We start from the raw sequence: 20,709 nt of genomic DNA, 5'->3' as shown, positions 1-20,709 counted from the left end.
GCACTGTTGTCCCACGCGGGAAGTGAGGTGCTCCGGAGAGGAAGGCTGCAAGCAGGTGTGACGAGCCCCTCACACTTGGGGTGGCGCTGACCCCTGGAGGTGGCGGAAGGAACTGCCCACCGTGTCCAAACACCGGACAGGGTAGGGGCCAGATTGTTTCCTTGGTGATGATTCATTCAAAAGCTTCTGGTGGGCCAAATGTGGATGCTGGATGGGTGACATGCAAACGGGACAAGGGAACCTCGGAGAGGCCGCACCGCTGAATTGGGACACTCCTCCCAAGGGCAGCTGGTGCTGAGTGGCCATGGAGCGGAGAGGTTGGAAGGAAGGAGAGAGCGTAATGGAGTAAGGTTGGAGAGAAGAAAGGCAAAGTCTTACGCTTGTGTCCTTGATGGATTTTGCATAGGTTCTGATGCAGGATGAAGGAGCTTTCGAGGCGCATCTCTCGTGCACGGTGTACTTACAAACTGCAAACAAACAGCAAAGCATTCAGTTGCCTCAAAACCTGCTCTCAACTGGAACACCCCCCCAAAGGCAAGTCCCATTCTAATCTGGGCCTCCCTTCCCATCCCACTGGTACTTCCCATCTGCCAATTCCACCCCTTTAACCCCTCCTGCCCTCAAATGCTTCTGTCTCCGATGACCACTCCCAATCCCCTCTGGCCCCCATCGCACCTCCCATCTGGTCTCAAGCACACTCCCCCTGCCCCCTCACCCCCTCAGCCCAACTCCACAGCCTCAACCCCACCTTGCCCATCACACCCAGCCCTGACATTGTCCTTCCCAGCCCACACCCCTCCTCCACTGATCGTTTCCAGCCCCTGACTCCCCGCTTGAAGCCCCCAGAGCACCTTGGATTGCCATTCCCTGAATTTCCTGCCCACTGACTCCTCAACCACTTGAACTCCCCGCTGGGGTCTCTGCTCTGCATTCCGCCAACCCCAAACATGGCGCCCACTCCAGCCAGGCGAACAATGTCAGGGTCCTAACTGGGCCTCTCACTGCTGACCACCAACCCCCAACCCCACAACGCCCCCTCAACCAAACCTCAGTTGGCAACCAGCCCAACCCCAGAGCAAGCTTCTGCATCCCACGGTGCATAAAGGGAAGGGTGAAGCCACCGGAATAGTCTCCGGGTCAAGTCTTCATAAGAGAAGTGGGAAACGGGAGCCAAACACTCTTGTGTTAAGTTGATATTTTAAACACAACCAACATGCATTTATATAGCACCTTTCACATTCTAAAATGCCCCAGTGTGCTTCACAGGAAAATTGTTCAACAAACATTTGACACCAAGCCACCTAGATAGACATCAGCACAGGGGCTAAAGGCTCATTGAAGGAGGAGGGTTTGAGGGAATGTCAGAGGAGCAGAGAGAGGCAGAGATGTCAGGAGGGGAAGAGAGGCAGAGGAGGGGTGGGGCTCAGGGAGAGAATTGCAGAGCTAAACACTTACATGTGCAACATAATCCCTGTTTTCTGATTCCCAGGAGAATGTTTTGGCACATATTACAGAACACTGGTCGGCTAAAGTGCTTCAGCCGCCAGATATGTTGGCCATCGTCCTTCAAACTCTGCAGAGAGAAGCAGAACAAAGATATTGTGTTGAGGAACTGAGTAATTATCAATGTCGTCTCCCGGCAGCGATCAAATGGATGCTGATTCTGCAAGTCCAGAAAGGAGCAGCAATTCATTGCATCCGATGGCTCCGGAGGGAGCGCACGAGAGTGTCAGTGAATGTGTGAGAGAGAAGGTGTGTGAGGGTGTCAGCATGGGTGAGAAAGAGTGTGTGTGTCAGTGTGACAGACAGTGGGATGGGTGCATGAGAGAGTGTGTGTAAGAGTGTGTGTGTTTGATAGTGGGAGAGGGTGTGAGAAGATGAGAGTGTGTGTGAGAGGGTGAGAGGACATGAGAGCGAGTGTGAGGGAGTGTGTGAGGGAGAGTGTGAGGGAGTGTGTGAGGGAGAGTGTGAGGGAGAGTCTGTGTGAGGGAGAGTGTGAGGGAGAGTGTGAGGGAGTGTGAGGGAGTGTGTGAGGGAGAGTGTGAGGGGGGAGTGTGTGAGGGAGGGAATGTGTGAGGAAGTGTGTGTGCAGGAGTAAAAGAGCGAAAGTGTGAGTGTGAGAATGTGTGTGAGTGTGAGAGGATGTGTGTACATGTATGCCTGTACAAGCACATGTACGTGCATGCATTCGGATGTATTTGTGCATGCGTGTGCATGTGCGTGGGTGTGTAAATGTGTGTGTATTTGTGCATGTGTGTGTGTGCATTTTTGTGAATGCATGTATGTTTGCATGTATGTGCATGTGTATGTGTGTGTCTCTGTGTGTCTGTGTTTGTATATGTGTGTCTGTGCATAGAGGTGTGTGTCTCTGAGGATGTATGTAAATGTGTGTGTAGATATACATGTCAGTGTGTGCATATCTGTGTCTTTGCATGTCTCAGTTGTTCATATGTGCACATGTGCATCTGTGTGCATATGTGTGTGAGTGTGTGTCTGTGTCTGTGCATTGTGTGTGTGGGTGTCTGTACCTGTGTATGCATGTGTGTGTGTCTGCGTCTCTGTGTGTGTATGTCTGTGTGCATCTGTGTCTGTATGTATGTGTGTGTGTGTGTCCATGTGTGTGGCTACGTGTGTTTGTGTCTATGTATGTGTGTGTGTGTGGATGTGTGTACCTCTGTCTGTGCGTCTGTGTCTGTGTATGCGTGTATGTGTGTGTCTGTGTATGTCTATGTGTGTGGCTGTGTGTGTAAGTGTATGCATGTGTGTGTGTGGTGTATGTGTAGGTGTGTGTATATGTGTGAGTGCGTGGTGTTTGTGAGTGCGTATGTGTCTGTGCATGTGTTTGTGTGTGTATGCGTGTGTCTGTGGTGTGTGTCTGTGTGTCTCTGTATGCCTGTGTGTTTGCATGTGTCTGTCAGTGTGTGTGTCTATGTGCATGTGTGCGTGTCTGTATGTGTCTGTGTGTGCATCTGTGTATGTGTGTGTTTATGTGTGTGAATATGTGTGTGTATGTGACTGTGTGCGTGTGTGTGCCTGTGTCTGTGTATGTGTGTGGTGTGTGTATGTGTGTGTAGTGTGTGGTGTGTGTGTCTGTGTATGTGTGTGTGTCTGTGTGTGGTGTGTGTGTCTGTGTGTGTGTCTGTGTGTGTGTGTGTGTGTGGTGTGTGTGTGGTATGGTGTGTGTGTAGTGTGTGTCTGTGCGCGTGTGTGGTGTGAGGTGTGTGTGTGTGTGTGTTGCCTCCTCTGCCCACTGGCCCCTTCAGTGGTGAGTACTGAGCTGTGCTTTGCTCATCCAACCACTCACAATCGCCTGACTTCTCTTCACTTGTTAAGGCTCGCAGACAGAAACCAGCTTATCAGGAGACACACAACCCCATTATGTGATGGGAATGTGAAAACCGACCTTCTAGCAAAGCAGTTTCCAGCACACCTTGTCCGCATCTAATGTACCTCCCAAGTAGCCAAGGCTTACTCACAGCTTCCAGCCCGAGAAGAACCAATAACGGAGCTGTTGTCATCCCTCCTTTGATCCACTCGTCCAATGAAACTGTACCATTCCTGTCATAATCAATCTCATTCATCATATCCTTTAAAATCTAAATGGTGTGAGAAGAGTTTGAAGATTAGATGAATGTGACTGAGGAGATTCAAAGTATTGGTCATCTTATCTGCACAAGAGCTGGTGCTGGGGCACTGAGTGGGAGGCCTCAGAACAGAGAGAATGAACAGATTGTGGGGTAGGAGGGAGGAGGGAGAGGAGGGGAGACGTTGTTCCAAATCAAATGAACTCATACTTTTGCCATGATTGATGATTAAACAGGAGTCTATATTAACTCGTTTGATATGGGTTAACACATTTATTCCTTGTGGGACACAGAAATGTTAGACAGGTCGACGAAGGGTGTTGTTATAATCTGTGGATGTGTGATTTTAGGGTTAAGCATACAGAAGACTCACAGGTTTAAGTTCTGTCACATCCCAGTCCAAATACTTTGCCACATGCATCATCTGGGCAATGATACGATCCACCTCCTGAAGAAAGAAGGAGCCACAGATCAGACCACCCGTTGGTAATGAAGCACACAGAGCTGCAGTATATCTGGGGGCTCAGTGGGAGTGCAGTGTCACAGGTGCCATCACTGTGGCTGAACTGTGACAGCAGATCCATTTGTCTTCTAGCCAGATTGTCTCACACACACACACACACACGCACACGCACACACACTCACATACATGCACAGACACACACACACACACACAGGCACACTCACACATGCACACACACAGACACACAGACATGCACACACACACACACACACACACACAGACCCGCACACACAGACATGGACACACAGACACGCACACACACACACACACAGGCACACACTCACACACACAGACACACACCCACACACACACACTCACACACAGACACACACACACACACTCACACACAGACACACACACACACACACACACACACACACACACACACACAGTAACCCTAAGTCCCATCCCTCATTCTACCATTACTATCAGCAGTCCAGGAGACCAATTAATTCCTCCGATATGGGGACTGCTATCAAGGCTAATTGCCCTTGAGAAGGCAGTGGTGAGTACAGAGGGAGCAGAAGCAGGTGGACATGAAAATGGAGTGCCAACCTGGAGAAACAGCAACATGCAGAGTAAGCAGCAAACGCAGCATGCAACGGGCATTGCACGAGCAATGAACGAGATCAAAGCTTCGCAGTCCGACAACCTCCAGTGATGAACGGTGGTGGACGGACTCAGAGGGTGATGAGTATATGGAACGAGCTGCCACAGGAAGTGGTACAGGCAGGTACAGTTACAGCGTTTAAGGGACACTTGGACAGGTACATGGACGAGAAAGGTTTAGAGGGATACGGGCCAAACACAGGCAAATGGGACTGACTTAGGGAGGCAACTTGGTCGGTATGGACGAGTTAGGGCAAAGGGCCTGTTTCTGTGCTGTATGACTGGAGGGGGAAGCTCCAAGAACACCCCCGTCCTCAGTGACGGTGGGGCCCAGTGTGTGGGTGCTGGGGACAGGGCGGAGGGATTCACACCCGTGTTCAGTCAGAAGTGGCGAGTGGACGATCCGTCTCAGCTCCCTCCTGAGATCCCCACCGTCACAGAAACCAGTCTCCAGACAATTCGATTCACTCCAGGTGATATTAAGAAATGGCTGGATACAGCAAAGGCTATGGCACCAGAGAAGATCCTAGCTGTTGTACCAAGACCTATGCTCCAGAACTGGTCACGCCTCTAACCACTGGTGGCATTATCGACCGAATCCCCAGCGTCAGCAGCCTGGGACCAGATTCCCAGCACAGCTGCCAGATGTGGCCACAAGAGTGGGTCGAATGACTCACCCCCTGATACCCCAAGGCCTTTCCACCCTCTGCAAGGCATCCAGAGCAGGAGCTAAATGAGGGTAGAGGTGCGGTAGGATAGTGCTTCCAGAGGGCACCCGAGACTGGGACTGAGAGCTGAACCAGAGGAAGGGCGAAGACAGAAAGACATCAGAGGGGAGCCAAGAACAGAAGGAACCAAGATAAGTACTTAGGACAAGCACTGAGGTAAGGCGGGGATCTCAGATAAAGAACTATTGGAGTATTGCATTCAATTCTGGTCACCACCCATGAAAGAGGGTGCAGAAGAGGTTCATCAGGATGCTGCCTGGATTAGAGAGCAGGTGCTCTAAGGAGAGGTTAGACAAACTTGGGTTGTTTTCTCTGGAGCGGTGGAGGCTGAGGGGAGACCTGATAGAAGTTTATAAGATTATGAGAGGCATAGATGGAGTAGACAGCCAGTATCTTTTCACCAGGGTTGAAATGTCTAATATTAGAGGGCATGCATTTAAGGTGAGGGGGGAAAGTTCAAAGAAGATGTGCGGGGGCAAGTTTTTTTACACAGAGTGGTGGGTGCCTGGAATGTGCTGCCAGGGGTGGGGGTGGAGGCAGATACGATAGAGGCGTTTAAGAGGCTCTTAGATAGGCACATGGATATGCAGGGAATGGGAAGATATGGACCATATGCAGGCAGAAGAGAATGGGTGTCATTAGTTTAATCAATTCAGCACAGCATTGTGAGCTGAAAGGCCTGTTCCTGTGTTGTTCTGTTCCATGTTCTAACTAAAATTAATCAATGAGGTAAAACTCCTGCCTGGTCGTATAAATAAATAAGGGAGGAGAGTGGGGCTGAAAAATTTATCACAGCCATAACAGGTCATCCCAGTCCTGATAAACAGATGTCCTGTGCCACGATGGAGCTCTAGGGTGCTTCTTGGAGGGCAGTGGTTCAACACCACCTTCTCAGGGGCAAATAAGGATGGGCAATAAATGCAGCCCTTCCACTGTCAGTGGTATCCCTAGGACTGTTGGCTTAATTGAGCATTTGTTCGCATTTGCTGACAACAACTGTTGTCACCAGTTCCCACGTGGTCTGGACCCAGTTACTTGGCATGGGGAAGTCTTTTCTCAAAGCACAGATTCTGAGTTTGGTGCTGTGCACTGTGTACGGCGAGACGGCCCTGCATTGTGGCTTGCTCACTACGATTTCCCAATGGGAGGCAGCTCACCAGTGGTGGGGAGGCGATGCTGGTGTGCAGGAGGAGGTGGAAGTTTTCTATGTTGCCCGGCAACACTCATGACATGGTGTGTTTGTGTTGCCCATAATCCTGCTGGTTGCTAAGAGATGTGATTCCCAAATAAGGTGCATGCAACATATCTCCCAGAAAAAGCAAACAGTCCACATGAAGTGCATTGGTATACGCAGCAAAACTTACAGAGCTGTCCAGGAGTCCGTTTGCATCAGTGTCATACAACTTAAATGTGACTGTTAGGGGGAAGAAAAGGACATGAATATTAGATAAACCTTCAGCTTTTTATATAAAAGGCATCAGCACTTTAAGCAGATGACCTGCCTCAGCTAAATCATTAACTCACAGGTGTAGTTTGTAACTGTTAGTCAAATAGACCAACCAGTTTTCATTCAGTACTGAGCCAATTAGACACAACTGGGTGCTCAGTGATCAGGGATGTGTATCCTGGTCAGCAGTGAACAGCAGATTGCAGGTGCCCTTGTGTGTCGGGTGGAGGGAACTCCCTGACAAGTTTCACACATGAGCAGGTGACCACTGGGGCAAGGCATGGGAGGGTAAACAACAGCACTGACACTGCACCTCGACAGGAAAAATTTCTGCCAGTGGGAGAGAGATTGGAAGGGAAAAAGTGAAAACAAAATAAGAACCAGCTCATAGGGAAAACAACAGAGCTGACAGAAAACAAATTCACAAGACACCTCTTTTGTCTCCTTTCCATTCTGACGAAGGGTCTCTGACCTGAAATGTTAACTCTGTTTCTCTTCCCACAGACGTGGCCTGACCTACTGAGTGTTTCCAGCATTTTCTGCTTTTGCGTCACTGATACAGTCAGCCATGAGATCACCAGCACTATCTGGCTACACAGCAATCGAGTTAACTAGCACCATTGACCATCAGCAGGTAGGTGCCATCGACAGTGCTATTAAGCAGCCTGTGCTCACCGTTAACCTGCTCACCACTGGGTTTCACCAGGACCACTGGTCTCCAGACCTCATTACAGCATTGGTCCAAACTTGGGCCAAGGAGCTGAATTCTCGAGGTGATCTGAGAGTGACGGCCCTCAACGTCAAGGCAGCGTTTGACTAAGTGTGACATCAAAGAGCCCTGGTAAAACTGAAGACAATGGGCATCAAGGAGAAAACACTCCAGTGGTTGGAGTCACCTTACACAAAGGATGGTGGTTGTGGATGCTGGAGGTCAGTCATCCCAGCCCCAGGACGTCACTGCAGGGGTTCCTTGCGGCAGTGTCCTGGGCCCAACCACCTTCAGCTGCTTCATCAATGACGGAACACTCTCCACTTACCTCGATGAGTGTGGCTCCAACTACTTCCGAGAAGCTTGACACCGTCTAGGACAAAGCAGCCTACTTGATTGGCACCCCACCCATCACCCGAAACACTCCCTCCCTCCACCACCGGCGCACAGTGGCTGCAGTGTGTACCGTCTACACAATGCACTGTGGGTACTCATCCATCATAAGGTCAGAAGTGGGAACGTTCACTGATGATCGCACGGCGTTCAGTTCCATTCACAACTCCTCAGCAAACGAAGCAGCCCACGCCTGCCTGCGGCAAGACATTCAGGCACAGGCTGATAAGTGATAGATAACATCCATGCCACAGAAGTGCCAGGCAATGACCACCTCCAACACAAGAGAGTGTAACCGCCTACGCTTGTCATTCACTGGTGAATCCCCCGCCACCAGCATCCTGGGGGTCACCGTTGACCAGAAATTCAAACGGCCAGACACACAAATACCAGGGCTACAAGAGCAGGTCAGAGGGTGGGTATCCTGTGGTGAGTGACTCACCTCCTGACTCCCCAAAAGCCTTTCCCCCATCTACAAGGCACAAGTCAGGAGTGTGACAGAACGCTCTCCACTGGCCTGGGTGTGTGCAGCTCCAATTATATCCAAGAAGCTCAACTCCATCCAGGACAAAGCAGACCACTTGATCGGCACCCCATCCACTCCCCTAAACACTCCCTTCCTCCAGCCCTGGCACACAGTGGCTGCAGTGTGCACCGTCTACCCAATGCTCTGCAGTTACTCGCCCGGGCTGCTCCGACAGCACCTCCCAAACCTGTGACCTCTACCAGAGAGTACAAGGGCAGCAGGCGCATGGGAACACCACCATCTACAGGTTTCCCTGCAAGTCGCAAACTGTCCTGACTTGGAAATGTATCACTGGGTCTAAATCCCAGAACTCCCTCCCCAGCAGCACTGTGGGAGCACCTTCACCAGAAGGACTGCAGCAGCTCAAGGAGACAGCTCACCCCCACCTTCTCATGGGGACAATTTGGGTGGGCAATAAACGCTGGGCTTGACTCAATGCACAGGTCCTGAAAAAATGAATGAACAATGAAAACAAAACCTGTGGAGACTTCTTCCCCACTGTCTGGCTCTGGAGGTCGATGCCCTGCTTTGTTTTTATCACTGTGAAGTGTAAAACAAGCTGAACAGTTGGTGGGAGCAGATTCAGCGGGAACCTTCAAAATGTAATTGGATACATACTTGGAAATGGAGAGCTGCAGGGAAGAACAGGAGTGGCGGCAGTAGTTGAAGGCACGCCAGCAGCTCTACTTCGTTAAGAGTTTGAGGAGGTTCCATGTGTCACCAAAGACTCTTGCAAATTTCTACAGGTGTACGGTGGAGAGCATTCTGACTGGCTACATCACTGCCTGGTATGGAGGCTCCAATGTGCGGGATCACAAGAGGCTGCAGAGGGTTGTAGACTCAGCCAGCTCCATCCCTCCCCACCATCAAGGACATCTTCAAGAGGCGGTGCCTCAAGAAGGCGGCATCCATCACTAAGGACCCTCACCATCTGGGACATGCCCTCTTCTCGTTACTGCCACCGGGGAGGAGGTACAGGAGCCTGAAGGCTCACAGTCAACGATTCAGGAACAGCTTCTTCCCCTCCGCCATCAGATTTCTGAACGGTCCATGAACCCATGAACACTACCTCATTATTCCTCTTTTTCACTATTTATTTATTTTTGTAACTTATAGTAATTTTTATATCTTGCACTGTACTGGTGCCGCAGAACAACAAATTTCTTGTCATATGTCAGTGATAATAAACCTGATTCAGATTCGCTTAGCTCTTTCAAAGAGCTGGCACATGTTTGATGGGTGAAGTGGCCTCCTTGAGTACTTTTTGACTGAGTGGTTCAATATTGAAAGTGATGGCTCCATGGTCCAATGCTGTGTCTCTCTCTGTGTTAAGTCCATCATTCATTCTGTCTACTTGGGTTATATATTTCTTCCCAATGTGTAACACCATACATTTGTTCGTGTTATGTTTCAGAACCAGCAGTGACCCCACCTTGAAATGCTCCCACGTTACATACTGGCTACAACTTATTCCTCAACTTCAATCTTGGAACGTAATGGTTGAAGCGTCAATACATTCAGACACCAAGGACTTTGCCTCTCCTGCTGACTGTATCACAGAGAGTATCTCTTGCCATTCCCGATCTCACAGTTTTCTCTGATTATGAACTGAGCTCCTGCAGCTTCATTTCCAAAGAGATCGTGAGTATCTCCATTCCACCTGCTTTGCCAAATATTTCTTTCCCTCTGCCGTCTGTGAAGGTGCAAGATTCAAAGAGTATGGAGACAGACTACAAATGGTTGCTCAGGGCAAGCTATCTCTTTCTGACCAATCCTTCCCACAAACAGCACCCTTCACACATGCAAAGAGTGAATCAGAACCAGCCATTATTTCTATTTATACGAAGATCGCAAGCATCTGTCAAACCTGCAGGTGACCTTTCACACTTGGCTTTGGTATCCTAACAAAGGAAAATTAGGCATGAGAAGCTGTCGGCCACCCACACACAGGTGGGTAATTTAATGTCCATTTTAAGTGCACTCGATGCCCAAATGTGGTAGTGGGATTGCTTCTTGAACCATCATGGCAGGTTGGTTGAGGGCACTTTGGAGAGAAGTTAAGAGACAAACACATTGAAGAGGGCCTAGAGTCACATGTAGGCCAAAGCAGGTAAAGAGTGTGCTCGTAGAACATTCGTAAGCCAGTTGCGTTTCTGCAATAGTTTTCCCTTCACATTCAAAAGACGAGCTGCTGGAGGAACTCAGTAGGTCAAGCAATGTCTGTGGAGGCAAAGGGATAGTCGATGTTTCAGATGCATCGGGACTTGTGCAGGGTCCCAACCTGAAGCATCACCCGTCCCTTTCCCTCCACAGACGCCACCTGAACCTCTGAGTTCCTCCTGCAACTCGTCTTTTTGCTCCAGATTCCAGTGTCCTCAGTCTCTTGTGTCCCCTTCATGTTCACTTTTCAACTGATAAGTTGTTTCTTCAGCATTCCCAAATGATTTAAATTCTCTAACGAGCAATGGAGGATGGAAGAACGTGAGAATTAGGAGCAGGAAGAGGCCATTTGGCCCTTCAAGCCTGCTCTGCTGTTCGTTAAGATCATGACTGATCTTCCACCTCAGCACCACTTCCCTGCACTACCCCCGATCCCCTGAATATCCAGAAACCTACCGATCTCTGTTTTAAATGAATTGAGAGAATGAGCCTCCACAGTCCTCTTGCATAGAGAGTTCCAGAGATTCACCACCTCTGGGTGAAGAAATTCCTCCTCATCTCAGTCCTGCATGGCTGACACCTTATTCTGAGGCTGTGCCCCTGGTCCCAGACACCAGCAGAAACATCCTCCCCATATCCAACCTGTCAAACCCTGTGGATTACCACCACAGTCATTAGCCACGCCCTAAACAAGCTCTGGATACATCACAGCTTGGTACGGCAACTGCTCTGCCTGTGACTGCAAGAAACTGCAGAGAGTTGTGGACACAGCTCAGCACATCACAGAAACCAGCCTCCCCTCCATGGACTCTGTCTATACCTCCTGCTGCCTCGGTAAAGCAGCCAACATAATCAAAGACCCCACCCACCCCAGACATTCTCTCTTCTCCCCCCTCCCATTGGACAGGAGATACAAAAGCCTGAAAGCACGTACCACCAGGCTCAAGGAGAGCTTCTATCCCGCTGTGATAAGACTATTGAACGGTTCCCTAGTACGATAAATTGGACTCTTGACCTCACAATCTACCTCGTCATGGCCCTTGCACCTTATTGTCTGCCTGCACTGCACTTTCTCTGTAACTGTAACACTTTGTTCTGCATTCTGTTATTGTTTTCCCTTGTACTACCTCAATGCACTGATGTGATGAAATGATCTGTATGGACGGCATGCAAAACAAAGTTTTTCACTGTACCTCGGTACATGGGACAATAATAAACCAATTCACCACGTACAACTACATCCCACTCAGTTTAGATGTGTGCTTCGCTACTGAGCTCATATTTTGTATAAGATCCCAAAGAATTTTGTTTGATCACAAAACTCACATTTGAGTTTGTCCTCAGGCTGTCCACCCTCCAGAAAGGATAAATAACAGACAACATCCTTCACACAGACCACTTCTTGCCCAGTTGCATCATCTGGTTTGGAGCTGTGACTGTCTACAGAAGGAGCAAAACAAAACGACCGGTCAGAGATCACATTCAAGGAGAGTTACAGTTCCAATAGGACGGTGCAAAGCCACAGCAGAAAGGGGAGTGGGGAGAGAATGGACGTGGTGAACATTGACCAGGAGGACGTGTTACAAAGGCCGGCAAAGCCTGAAGTGAATAAACCACCTGGACTGGGTGGGATGCCTCCTGGGTTGTTGAGGAGGTGGGGGTGGAGGTCGCAGAAGAACTTGCCCTGATCTTCCAGTCCTCCTTCCGGACAAGGGAGGTGCCAGGAAGCTGGAAAATGGCAAATATCAGACAAAGGAGTGCAGGACATGTTGGCAACTGCGGAGCAGTCAGTGTGACCTCGACGGTGCAGAAACTGTAATCGGGGGAAAGAATTATGGGCACTTGGAGAAGTTTGAGTTAATGAAGTGCCAGCACAGAATATTTTCAAGGCAAATAGTGTTTGACTGACCAGATTGAATTTTTTGATGAGGTCAGAGGGAAGGTTGATGAAGGGACTACAGTAGATATTTTTGGGATCTTCAGAAGGTGTTTGATAAAGTCCCACAGGGAGGCAATCAGGGCTTCAAGGGGGAATTGGAAAAGTGCTTGAGGGGGAATAATCTGAAGGGCTGTGGGAAAGAAGCAGAGAAATAGAACTGATGGGACTTAATAGGTTGAATGGCCTTCTGTGTTGTAACAATCCTATGTTTCTATGAGGGTGAAAGAGAGTGAGAGATAGTGAGCATTAGAGAGAGATTGTGAGAGGGAGAGAGAGTGAGAGGGAGAGAGTGTGAGAGAGAATGTGTGAGAGAAAGGGAGAGAGAGAGTGTCTGTGTGAGAGACAGTGTGTGTGTGTGTGTGTGTGTGTGCGTGTGTGTGAGAGAGAGAGAGAGAATGAGGGAGTTTGAGCAGAGTGTGAATTTGGGCTGGTATTTGACTAGACTGTCAGTGTCACTCTGCAAAGATAGAAAATGTAAGACAAAAGTCAGCCACAGAAGACGGTGATGATCAAGTCTAAAGGTAGAGCTGCCAAACACTGAATTAGGTGTACTCAATAGAAACGTGGCCTTTCTGTGTGGCTGTGAGTCCTGAACATGGAGACCTATTGCAGCCCTGGTCTGTAGGTGTTGGGGACTGACTTGATTTTGGACCAGCAAGCAGCCATCACTCCAACATTGAGCACCTCACCTTTCTCGCTTGGCCTCGTCTGAAAGGACCAGAAGAGGTGCTGACAAAACTGATTGGGAATGTCTTCCACATCTAGGTAGATCTTCATGAGCGTTCGAAAGCCTTCGAAGTCTATGTTCTGCAAATACAAAGGAGAGGTATAGACGCCAATGGGAAAGAGACGCGCACTGCCACAGCATCTCCTCCCAGCTCCACAGGGGCCACTCTTACCATTGCTACCCTTCAACTTCTTTTTCATTGCCTTTCCTTTCTGTTGAAGCTTCTGCATTGTTTTACTGAGGGGCAGCTGGGTGGCACAGTGACACAGCTGACAGAGCTGCTACCTCGCAGCGCCAGTGACCCAGGTCTGATCCTGACCTCCAGAGCTGTCTGTGTGGAGTTTGCACAACCGGTTTCCAACAGGGAGCCAGAGCGTGGCGACTCTTTGCACGATAGATTGAACAGATCTTTTCATTACATTCATCATAATCATTCAATTCTATTAAACCTTAATTCTAAGACTGCTCTGCCCATGACCGCAAGAAACTGCAGAGAGTTGTGGACACAGCTCAGCACATCAAGGAAACCAGTCTCCCCTCCATGGACTCTGTCTACACTTCCCACTGCCTCAGGAAAGCAGCCAACATAATCAAAGACCCCACCCACCCATTCTCTCTTCTCCCCCCTCCCACCCATTCTCTCTTCTCCCCCCTCCCATCGGGCAGAAGGCACGTACCACCAGGCTCAAGGACAGCTTCTATCTCACTGTTATCAGACCATTGAACGGACCCCTTATATGATAAAGGTGAACTCTTGACCTCACAATCTACCTTGTTATGACCTTGCACCTTATTGTCTGCCTGCACTGCACTTTCTCTGTAACTGTAACACTATATTCTGCATTCACATCACTGATTTTCCCTGTACTATCTCGACGTACTTATCTACGGAATGATCTGTCTGGATGGCACGCAGACAAAAGCTTTTCACTGTATCTCAGTACATGTGACAATAATCAACCAATTCCAATTACGTTCTCCCTGTGACCGAGCAGGTTTCCCCCGGGTGCTCCGGTTTCCTCCCACATCCCAAAGACATGCAGGTTGGTGGGTTAATTTGCCACTGTAAATTGCCCCCATTGTGTAGGTGAAGGGTGGAATCTGGGGGGAGTTGATGGGAATGTGTGGAGAATGAAACGGGATCAGTGTAAGTGGGTGGTTGATGGTCGGCATGGACTCAATGGGCCGAAGGGCCTGTTTCCCGGCTCTGTGACTCTCTGGATTTACTAAAGGACATGCTTCCCATGAGGTGCTAAAGACCGGTGTGTGGCTCTGCTCCCGCTGGCTTGGTGGGTGAACCCACACAGTGAGCCGAGTCGGCAGGCTATTCAACTGTGCAGGCATCAGACTGTGAGAAGTTGACCTCCTTTGGTGCCATGAGACAGAAAGGCGATTCGCTGGTGGGATGGAACACGAAGTGGCGGTGTTTTCTGCTGGATCACCCAGCTCAGGAAACTCGGCTGGAAACTTCTGGCATGTTTGTCATGCTGAAGCAGGATTTTGCAGCACACCATTCAACCCTTCTCTTGATGTTAGCAAAACAAGTGAACTGCTCATTGACTTCAGGAAGTGGGGTGGAGCACACGCCCTTGTCTGTATCAGTGGTGCTGAGGTGGAGGTGGTTGAGAGCTTCAAGTTCCTCGGTGGAAATATCACCAATAGCTCATCCTGGTCCAACCACATAGACGCTACAGCCAAAGAAAACACACCAATGCCAAAGAAGACAGGACATTTGGCATGTCTCCGATGACCCTCACCAATTTTTACAGATGCACCACAGAAAGCATCCTATCCGGATGCATCACGGCTTGGTACGGCAACTGCTCTGCCCATGACTGCAAGAAACTGCAGAGTTGTGGACACAGCTCAGCACATCACTCAAACCAGCCTCCCTCCATTGACTCTATCTACGCTTCCCGTTGCCTTGGTAAAGCAGCCAACATAATCAAAGACCCTACCCACCCTGGACATTCTCTCTTCTCCCCCTCCCGTCAGGTAGAAGATACAAAAGTTTGGGAGCACATACCACCAGTCTCAAGGACAGCTTCTAACCTACTGTTATAAGATTATTGAATGGACCTCTCATATCGGAATCAGAATCAGGTTCATTATCACTGACATATGTCTGGTCCCTTGATTTCCCCACTACTCTCCAGAGGAGGTCTCAGACCCCTCCCTCCTCTGCACAACTCACCATCAGGAGCCTCAGTCTTTGCCTGAGGGTATCCAGCAGCAAAAGGAGGAGGAAGGAGGAAGGGAGAGGAGGGAGGAGGAGGAGGAACAACTGGGTCAAGCTGATTGGCCACAGATTCCCTTGAGGACCCTCCTCCATGGGCTCTGTGCACAGGCAGGGAGGTTCGGAAATCAGTAAATGACAGGCTGCACACTTAACACCAAGCTCTGCTATTCAGACCTGATGGCCCGAGGTAATTGTTCCACTCTGCACTTCAACTGCTGCAGGCCTCACATACAAGTGTTCCTGTTGGATCTTCTCTTGTCTGCAGTGAAAGGTACAGAGAGCTCACGCAAGGCTGACCATGACCACTGGCCAGTTTGTGTTGTGGCCACCGGATCTCTCATCAGCCTGAGCAATGGTAATGGTAAACTGTGTGTGTATGTGTGTGTGTGTGTGGTGTGTGTGATATGTGTGTCTGTATGGTGTGTGTGTGTGTATCTGCTGTATGTAATGTCTGTGTGTGCTTGTGTGGTGTGTGTGGTGTGTGCCCGTGTGTTTATGTTTGTTTCTGTATGTGTGTTTGAGTGGTGTGTGTGTCTGTGTGGTGTGTGTGTGTGTAATGTGTGTGTGTGGTGTGTGTAATGCATGTGCATGTCTGTGTGTGTGTCTGTGGTGTGTGTAATGTGTCTGTCTGTGTGTGTGTGTGTGGTGTGTGTGTGTGTGTGTGGTGTGTGTCTGTGTGTCTGTTGGTGTGTGTATGTGTGGTGTGTGTGTGGTGTGTGTGTGCGTGTGTGTGGTGTGTGTGTGTGCATGTGGTGTGTGTGTGTGTGGTGTGTGTGTGTGGTGTGTGTGCGTGTGGTGTGTGTGTGTGTGTGTGTGTGTGTGTGTGTGCTGTGTGTGTGTGTGGTGTATGTGTGGGGGGGCCCTGGAGTGAGTTGGTGGGGTCAGGGGTTGGGGTGTGGATGTTCCATGACACTCTCCGTCCTGTCCTGAACCCCCTACCACTGCACACTTGCCATCAGTGGCCCAGTCCCCATGCAGGGCTGTGGTTTTGTGCAGTGTACCCTCCAAGGACTGGACCCTGCACCTCCTTCAGCACCGGAATGAACTGTGTAAGGTCCAGACAGCGAAGAGCCATTTAAGGAGACATCAAGCAGTGTGAACACATCTGCACATCTTCAGAATGATCCTGCGCAAAGCCTCGGGCTCCAGCGACGTGACAAGGCCACCTGTTAACTGCACAGCTCTGCTCCCATTTAGGAGAGGAGGGGTGACTGGGTACCCCTTGCCTGCAAATGGACTGATGGCAGGGAGAGTTCCCACACTTCTCCAGTTAACACCTCGGGTGACCTGTCCCGGACCCAGCACAAGGATACAACCACAAGGAAGGTGCGCGAGAGCCTTTACTTTCTAAGATGGTTCAGGAGGCTCGGCTTGTCACCGAACACTCTAACAAACTTCTACAGTTGAAAGTGTCCTGACTGGTTGTATCATGGTCTGGTACGGCAATTCAAATGCACAGGAACGTAAGAAGCTGCAGAGATTAGTGGACTCAGCCCAATACATCACAGGCACATCCCTCCCCACCATTGGGAGTACCTACAGGAGGCGCTGCCTCAAGAAGGCAACATCCATCATCAAAGATCCCCATCATCCGGGCCGTGCCCTCTTCTCGCTGCTACCATCGGGCAGGAGGTACAGAAGCCTGAAGTCCCACACCACCAGGTTCAGGAACAGCTACTTCCCTTCAACCATTTGGTTCTTGAACCAACCTGCACAACCCTAATCACTGCCTCAGTACAGCAACACTGGGACCACTTTGCATGACAGTGGACTTTGTTTTGTTTGTTCTTTCTTGTAAAAATTGTGCATAATAAATGTTTGATTCATGTTTTTCTTGTGAATGCGGCTTATCTGATACGATGTGCCTGTGATGCTGCTGCAAGTGAAGTTTTTCATTGCACCTGTGCACACATGGACTTGTGTGTCTGACAATAAACTCGACTTTGACTTTGAGGACATTTACACCGGGGGTAGGGTTTGTTATAGGCCCAGTCAATGCCGCGAAAGCGAGGGGGGAACAGGCTCCTCATTCCAGAGCAGATCAACAATCATCGGATATCAAAATCCTCCAGTGGGAGCTGCAGTGACCAGCAATCCTGTGCCCGGGGGCACCCTTCTTTGGCACAGTGACATGGCACCTCTAAAGCTTCCCTCATGGCAACGGGGGCAACTGTTGAGTACGAGTGAGGCACACGCGCATGGATTGTGCGATGTCTGGTGTGATGCTGGCTGCAACCCTCACCTGTTCCGTGCTGTACTTGGACAGTCGGCCATTTCCGTCGAATTCGCCCAGGACATCCTTCACCTTCTTTGTGGAATCTGCAAAAAGAAGTGACATTGTTTCCAGTTGGAAGTGAAAGTTTTTGTCAGGTCAGGGGCTGGGAGAGAAGCAGGAATGCTTTTATTTGAGACAATGATGCTTAAGCCTACTTACTTATTACGCCATTCGGCCTATCGGGTCAATGCTGGCTCCCAGCAGAGCCATCCCGTCAGTATCATTCCCCCTGGCCAACCAATGTTGTGCTTGAGCACAGTTTTAGTCAGTTATGCAGCATAAAAGCAGGACCTTCGGCCCAACTTGTCCATGCTGACCGAAGCCAGTCCCATTTGCTTGTGTTTGGCCCGTATCCCTCTAAACCTTTCCTGTCCATGTACCTGTCCAAATGTCTTTTAAACACTGTAATTGTACCCACCTCTACCACTTCCTCTGGCAGCTCATTCCATATACCCACCACCCTCTGTGTGAAAAGGTTGCCCCTCAGGTCCCCTTTAAATATTTCCCCTCTCACCTTAAACCTGTGCCCTCAAATTGAGATGGAGCGATAGGTTGGGGTGTTCTGGAGAGGGAGGTGCCAACAGTACACACATGGTAGACGTGTACACGTGCAGAACAACTGAAGTGACGGTGACGAAGAATCCCCTCCAAGCCCCAAGAGCTGCTAGTGACTAATTCTGTGCTTACAGACAGGTGGAATGTGTAACGTCCAGTATAGAAGCACATAAGCAAAACCGGAAAATGCCAGAGATACTCAGCAGTTCAGGCAGCATCTGTGGAGAAAGAAACAGTTAACGTCTTAGGTTGATGACCCTTCTTCGACCTGAAACATTAACTCACTCTACAGACGTTGCCTGACCTGCTGAGTATTTCCAGCGTTTTCTGGTTTTGCAGCTTTTTTGGACTTTCAGTTGGATGCACAGAGCCGTGTTTACCTTCCTGCAGAAGGATGAGAGGTGATCTCACCGAAACCTACAAAATTCACGCCAGGTTTGAATGGGCACTTGTAGGGAGGGTGTTTCCCCTGGCTGGGGTGTCTGAACTCAGGGGTCACAGTCTCAGAATAAGTGGTTAATCATTCAGGGCAGATATAAGGACAAATCCATTTAAATGGACGGTGATGAATCTTTAGAATTCTCTGTAGAACATAGAAAAGTACAGCACAGGAACAGGCCCTTTGGCCCCACCATGTCTGCTGCCAAACATGATGCCAAATTAAACTAAGTCCCTTCTGCCTGCACATGATCCATATCCCTCTATTTTCTGCATATTCATGTGTCTATTTAACAACATCTTAAACCCCTCTATCGTATCCGCCCCCACCACCACCCCTGGCAGCCTGTTCCAGGTACCCACCGCTCTCTGTGTAAAAAAACTTGCCCCGCACATCTCCTTTAAACTTTCCCCCTCTCACCTTAAACCTATGCCCTCTAGTACTTGACATTTCTATCCCAGAGGTCTGTGGAGGCTCAATCACTGAGTATATTCAGGAGAATGGTCAATAGATTTCAGGATCTTGAGGGAATTGAGCGAAGGAAGACGCCATTGAGGTAAAAGATCAGCCATGGTCGTATTGAATGGTGGATAAGGCAAGAGGGGTCCCAAGGCCTATTGCTGCTTCTATTTCCTCTGCTCCTGTGTTCCTATTGCTGAAGAAGTTTTGGTACATTACTTTGGTATATTAATGTAACTTGTGCACATGACAATAAACTCGACTTGACTTGGAAAAAAAAGGTTGGACAGGCTCTGCTTGCATCCACTGGAGTTTAAAAAAGTGAGGGGGGACTTGATTGAAATGTACATAATCCTGAGGGGTCTCGACAGGGTGGGTGTGTCCAGATTCTTGTGGGAGAATCTGGAACGAGGGGTCACTGTTTAGAGTCAAGGGGTCACCCATTTAAAACAGGAGAAGGCACCGTTTATTTTTCTCAGAAAGCTGTGAGTCTTTGGAACTCTCTTCCTCAAAGGGCAGTGGAAGCAGGGTCTTTGAGGCAGAGGGAGATAGGTTCCTGATAAGCAAGGGGTTGAAAGGTTACTGTGAGTAGACAGGAATGCAGAGTTGAGGTTAGCGATGGATCAGCCACAAGCATGTTAAATGGAGGAGCAGTCTGGAGAGAATGTTGTTCCTAAACTGTTCTATTAGATACAGAACTCCAGATGAGGTTGTAAGAGACGACAGCAAATTGAGCTGCAGGTGAGCTTGTAAAGATTGGAGACAAGTAGGAATTTACAACATCATCTCGAGAACAGTGTAAAGTGAACAAGGTTTGCACAGAGGCAGTCCCCAGTCTCGGGGTTTACTGAAAGACTTCCAGCACAGTCCACAGACTGATGAACAACTTGCAAGGCTGCTGGAATCTGCAATTCCAGTTAGAATAAGCAGGCAGAGGCAGAGAGAGAAGGATGACAAGCTTCCTACAAAAACAGGATAGCGAAGGAAACTTCACCCACTAAACCAGGCGACCTGGTGTGAAAATCAAAAAAAACCCGCAGGTGCTGGAAATCTTGAAATAAAAACGGAAAATGTTGGAAACACTCAGCAGGTCAGGCAGTGTCTGTGGAAAGAGAAACTGTTAATGTATCAGGTCTGAAGTCCTCTGCCAGAAGCGGGGAAAGAGGAAAATGCCTGGATGAATTCCAACCACAAGAGGTGGCAGAAAGCTCAAGTCACGAGGTGGATCCTGTGAGGTGGGGAGCAGGAAGAGGAGACTGAAACCGCAGACCTCGGAGCAGGTTCGGGAGACTGAAGCTGATGACGAGGTAACAGCGGAGGCATTGTAACAGAAACAATGTGGCTCAACCAGACCACAGTGAACGGTAACCAGGGACAACCAGATCTGGAGAACCGTT

General features: G+C 49.4%; 1 protein-coding gene across 1 annotated transcript in view; it reads right to left on the bottom strand.

Annotated features, from left to right (window-relative positions):
* The window catches only part of LOC127566951 (diacylglycerol kinase beta-like), a 122,650-nt gene that overhangs the window by 37,305 nt on the left and 64,636 nt on the right, over positions 1-20,709 (bottom strand). Inside the window, exons 5-12 of the mRNA XM_052009513.1 lie at positions 17,827-17,903; positions 13,308-13,425; positions 12,006-12,119; positions 6,809-6,858; positions 3,958-4,032; positions 3,477-3,596; positions 1,456-1,573; positions 379-467 (exon numbers count right to left, since the gene is read on the bottom strand). Of these exons, the coding sequence (XP_051865473.1) occupies positions 379-467; positions 1,456-1,573; positions 3,477-3,596; positions 3,958-4,032; positions 6,809-6,858; positions 12,006-12,119; positions 13,308-13,425; positions 17,827-17,903 (761 nt within the window). The remainder of the gene's footprint in view (positions 1-378; positions 468-1,455; positions 1,574-3,476; positions 3,597-3,957; positions 4,033-6,808; positions 6,859-12,005; positions 12,120-13,307; positions 13,426-17,826; positions 17,904-20,709) is intronic.

This window comes from Pristis pectinata, chromosome X (genome assembly GCF_009764475.1).
Source record: "Pristis pectinata isolate sPriPec2 chromosome X, sPriPec2.1.pri, whole genome shotgun sequence".
Taxonomy (NCBI): domain Eukaryota; kingdom Metazoa; phylum Chordata; class Chondrichthyes; order Rhinopristiformes; family Pristidae; genus Pristis; species Pristis pectinata.
Note: the sequence above shows the minus strand (reverse complement) of the source record. Positions and strands in the feature narration are given on the sequence as shown.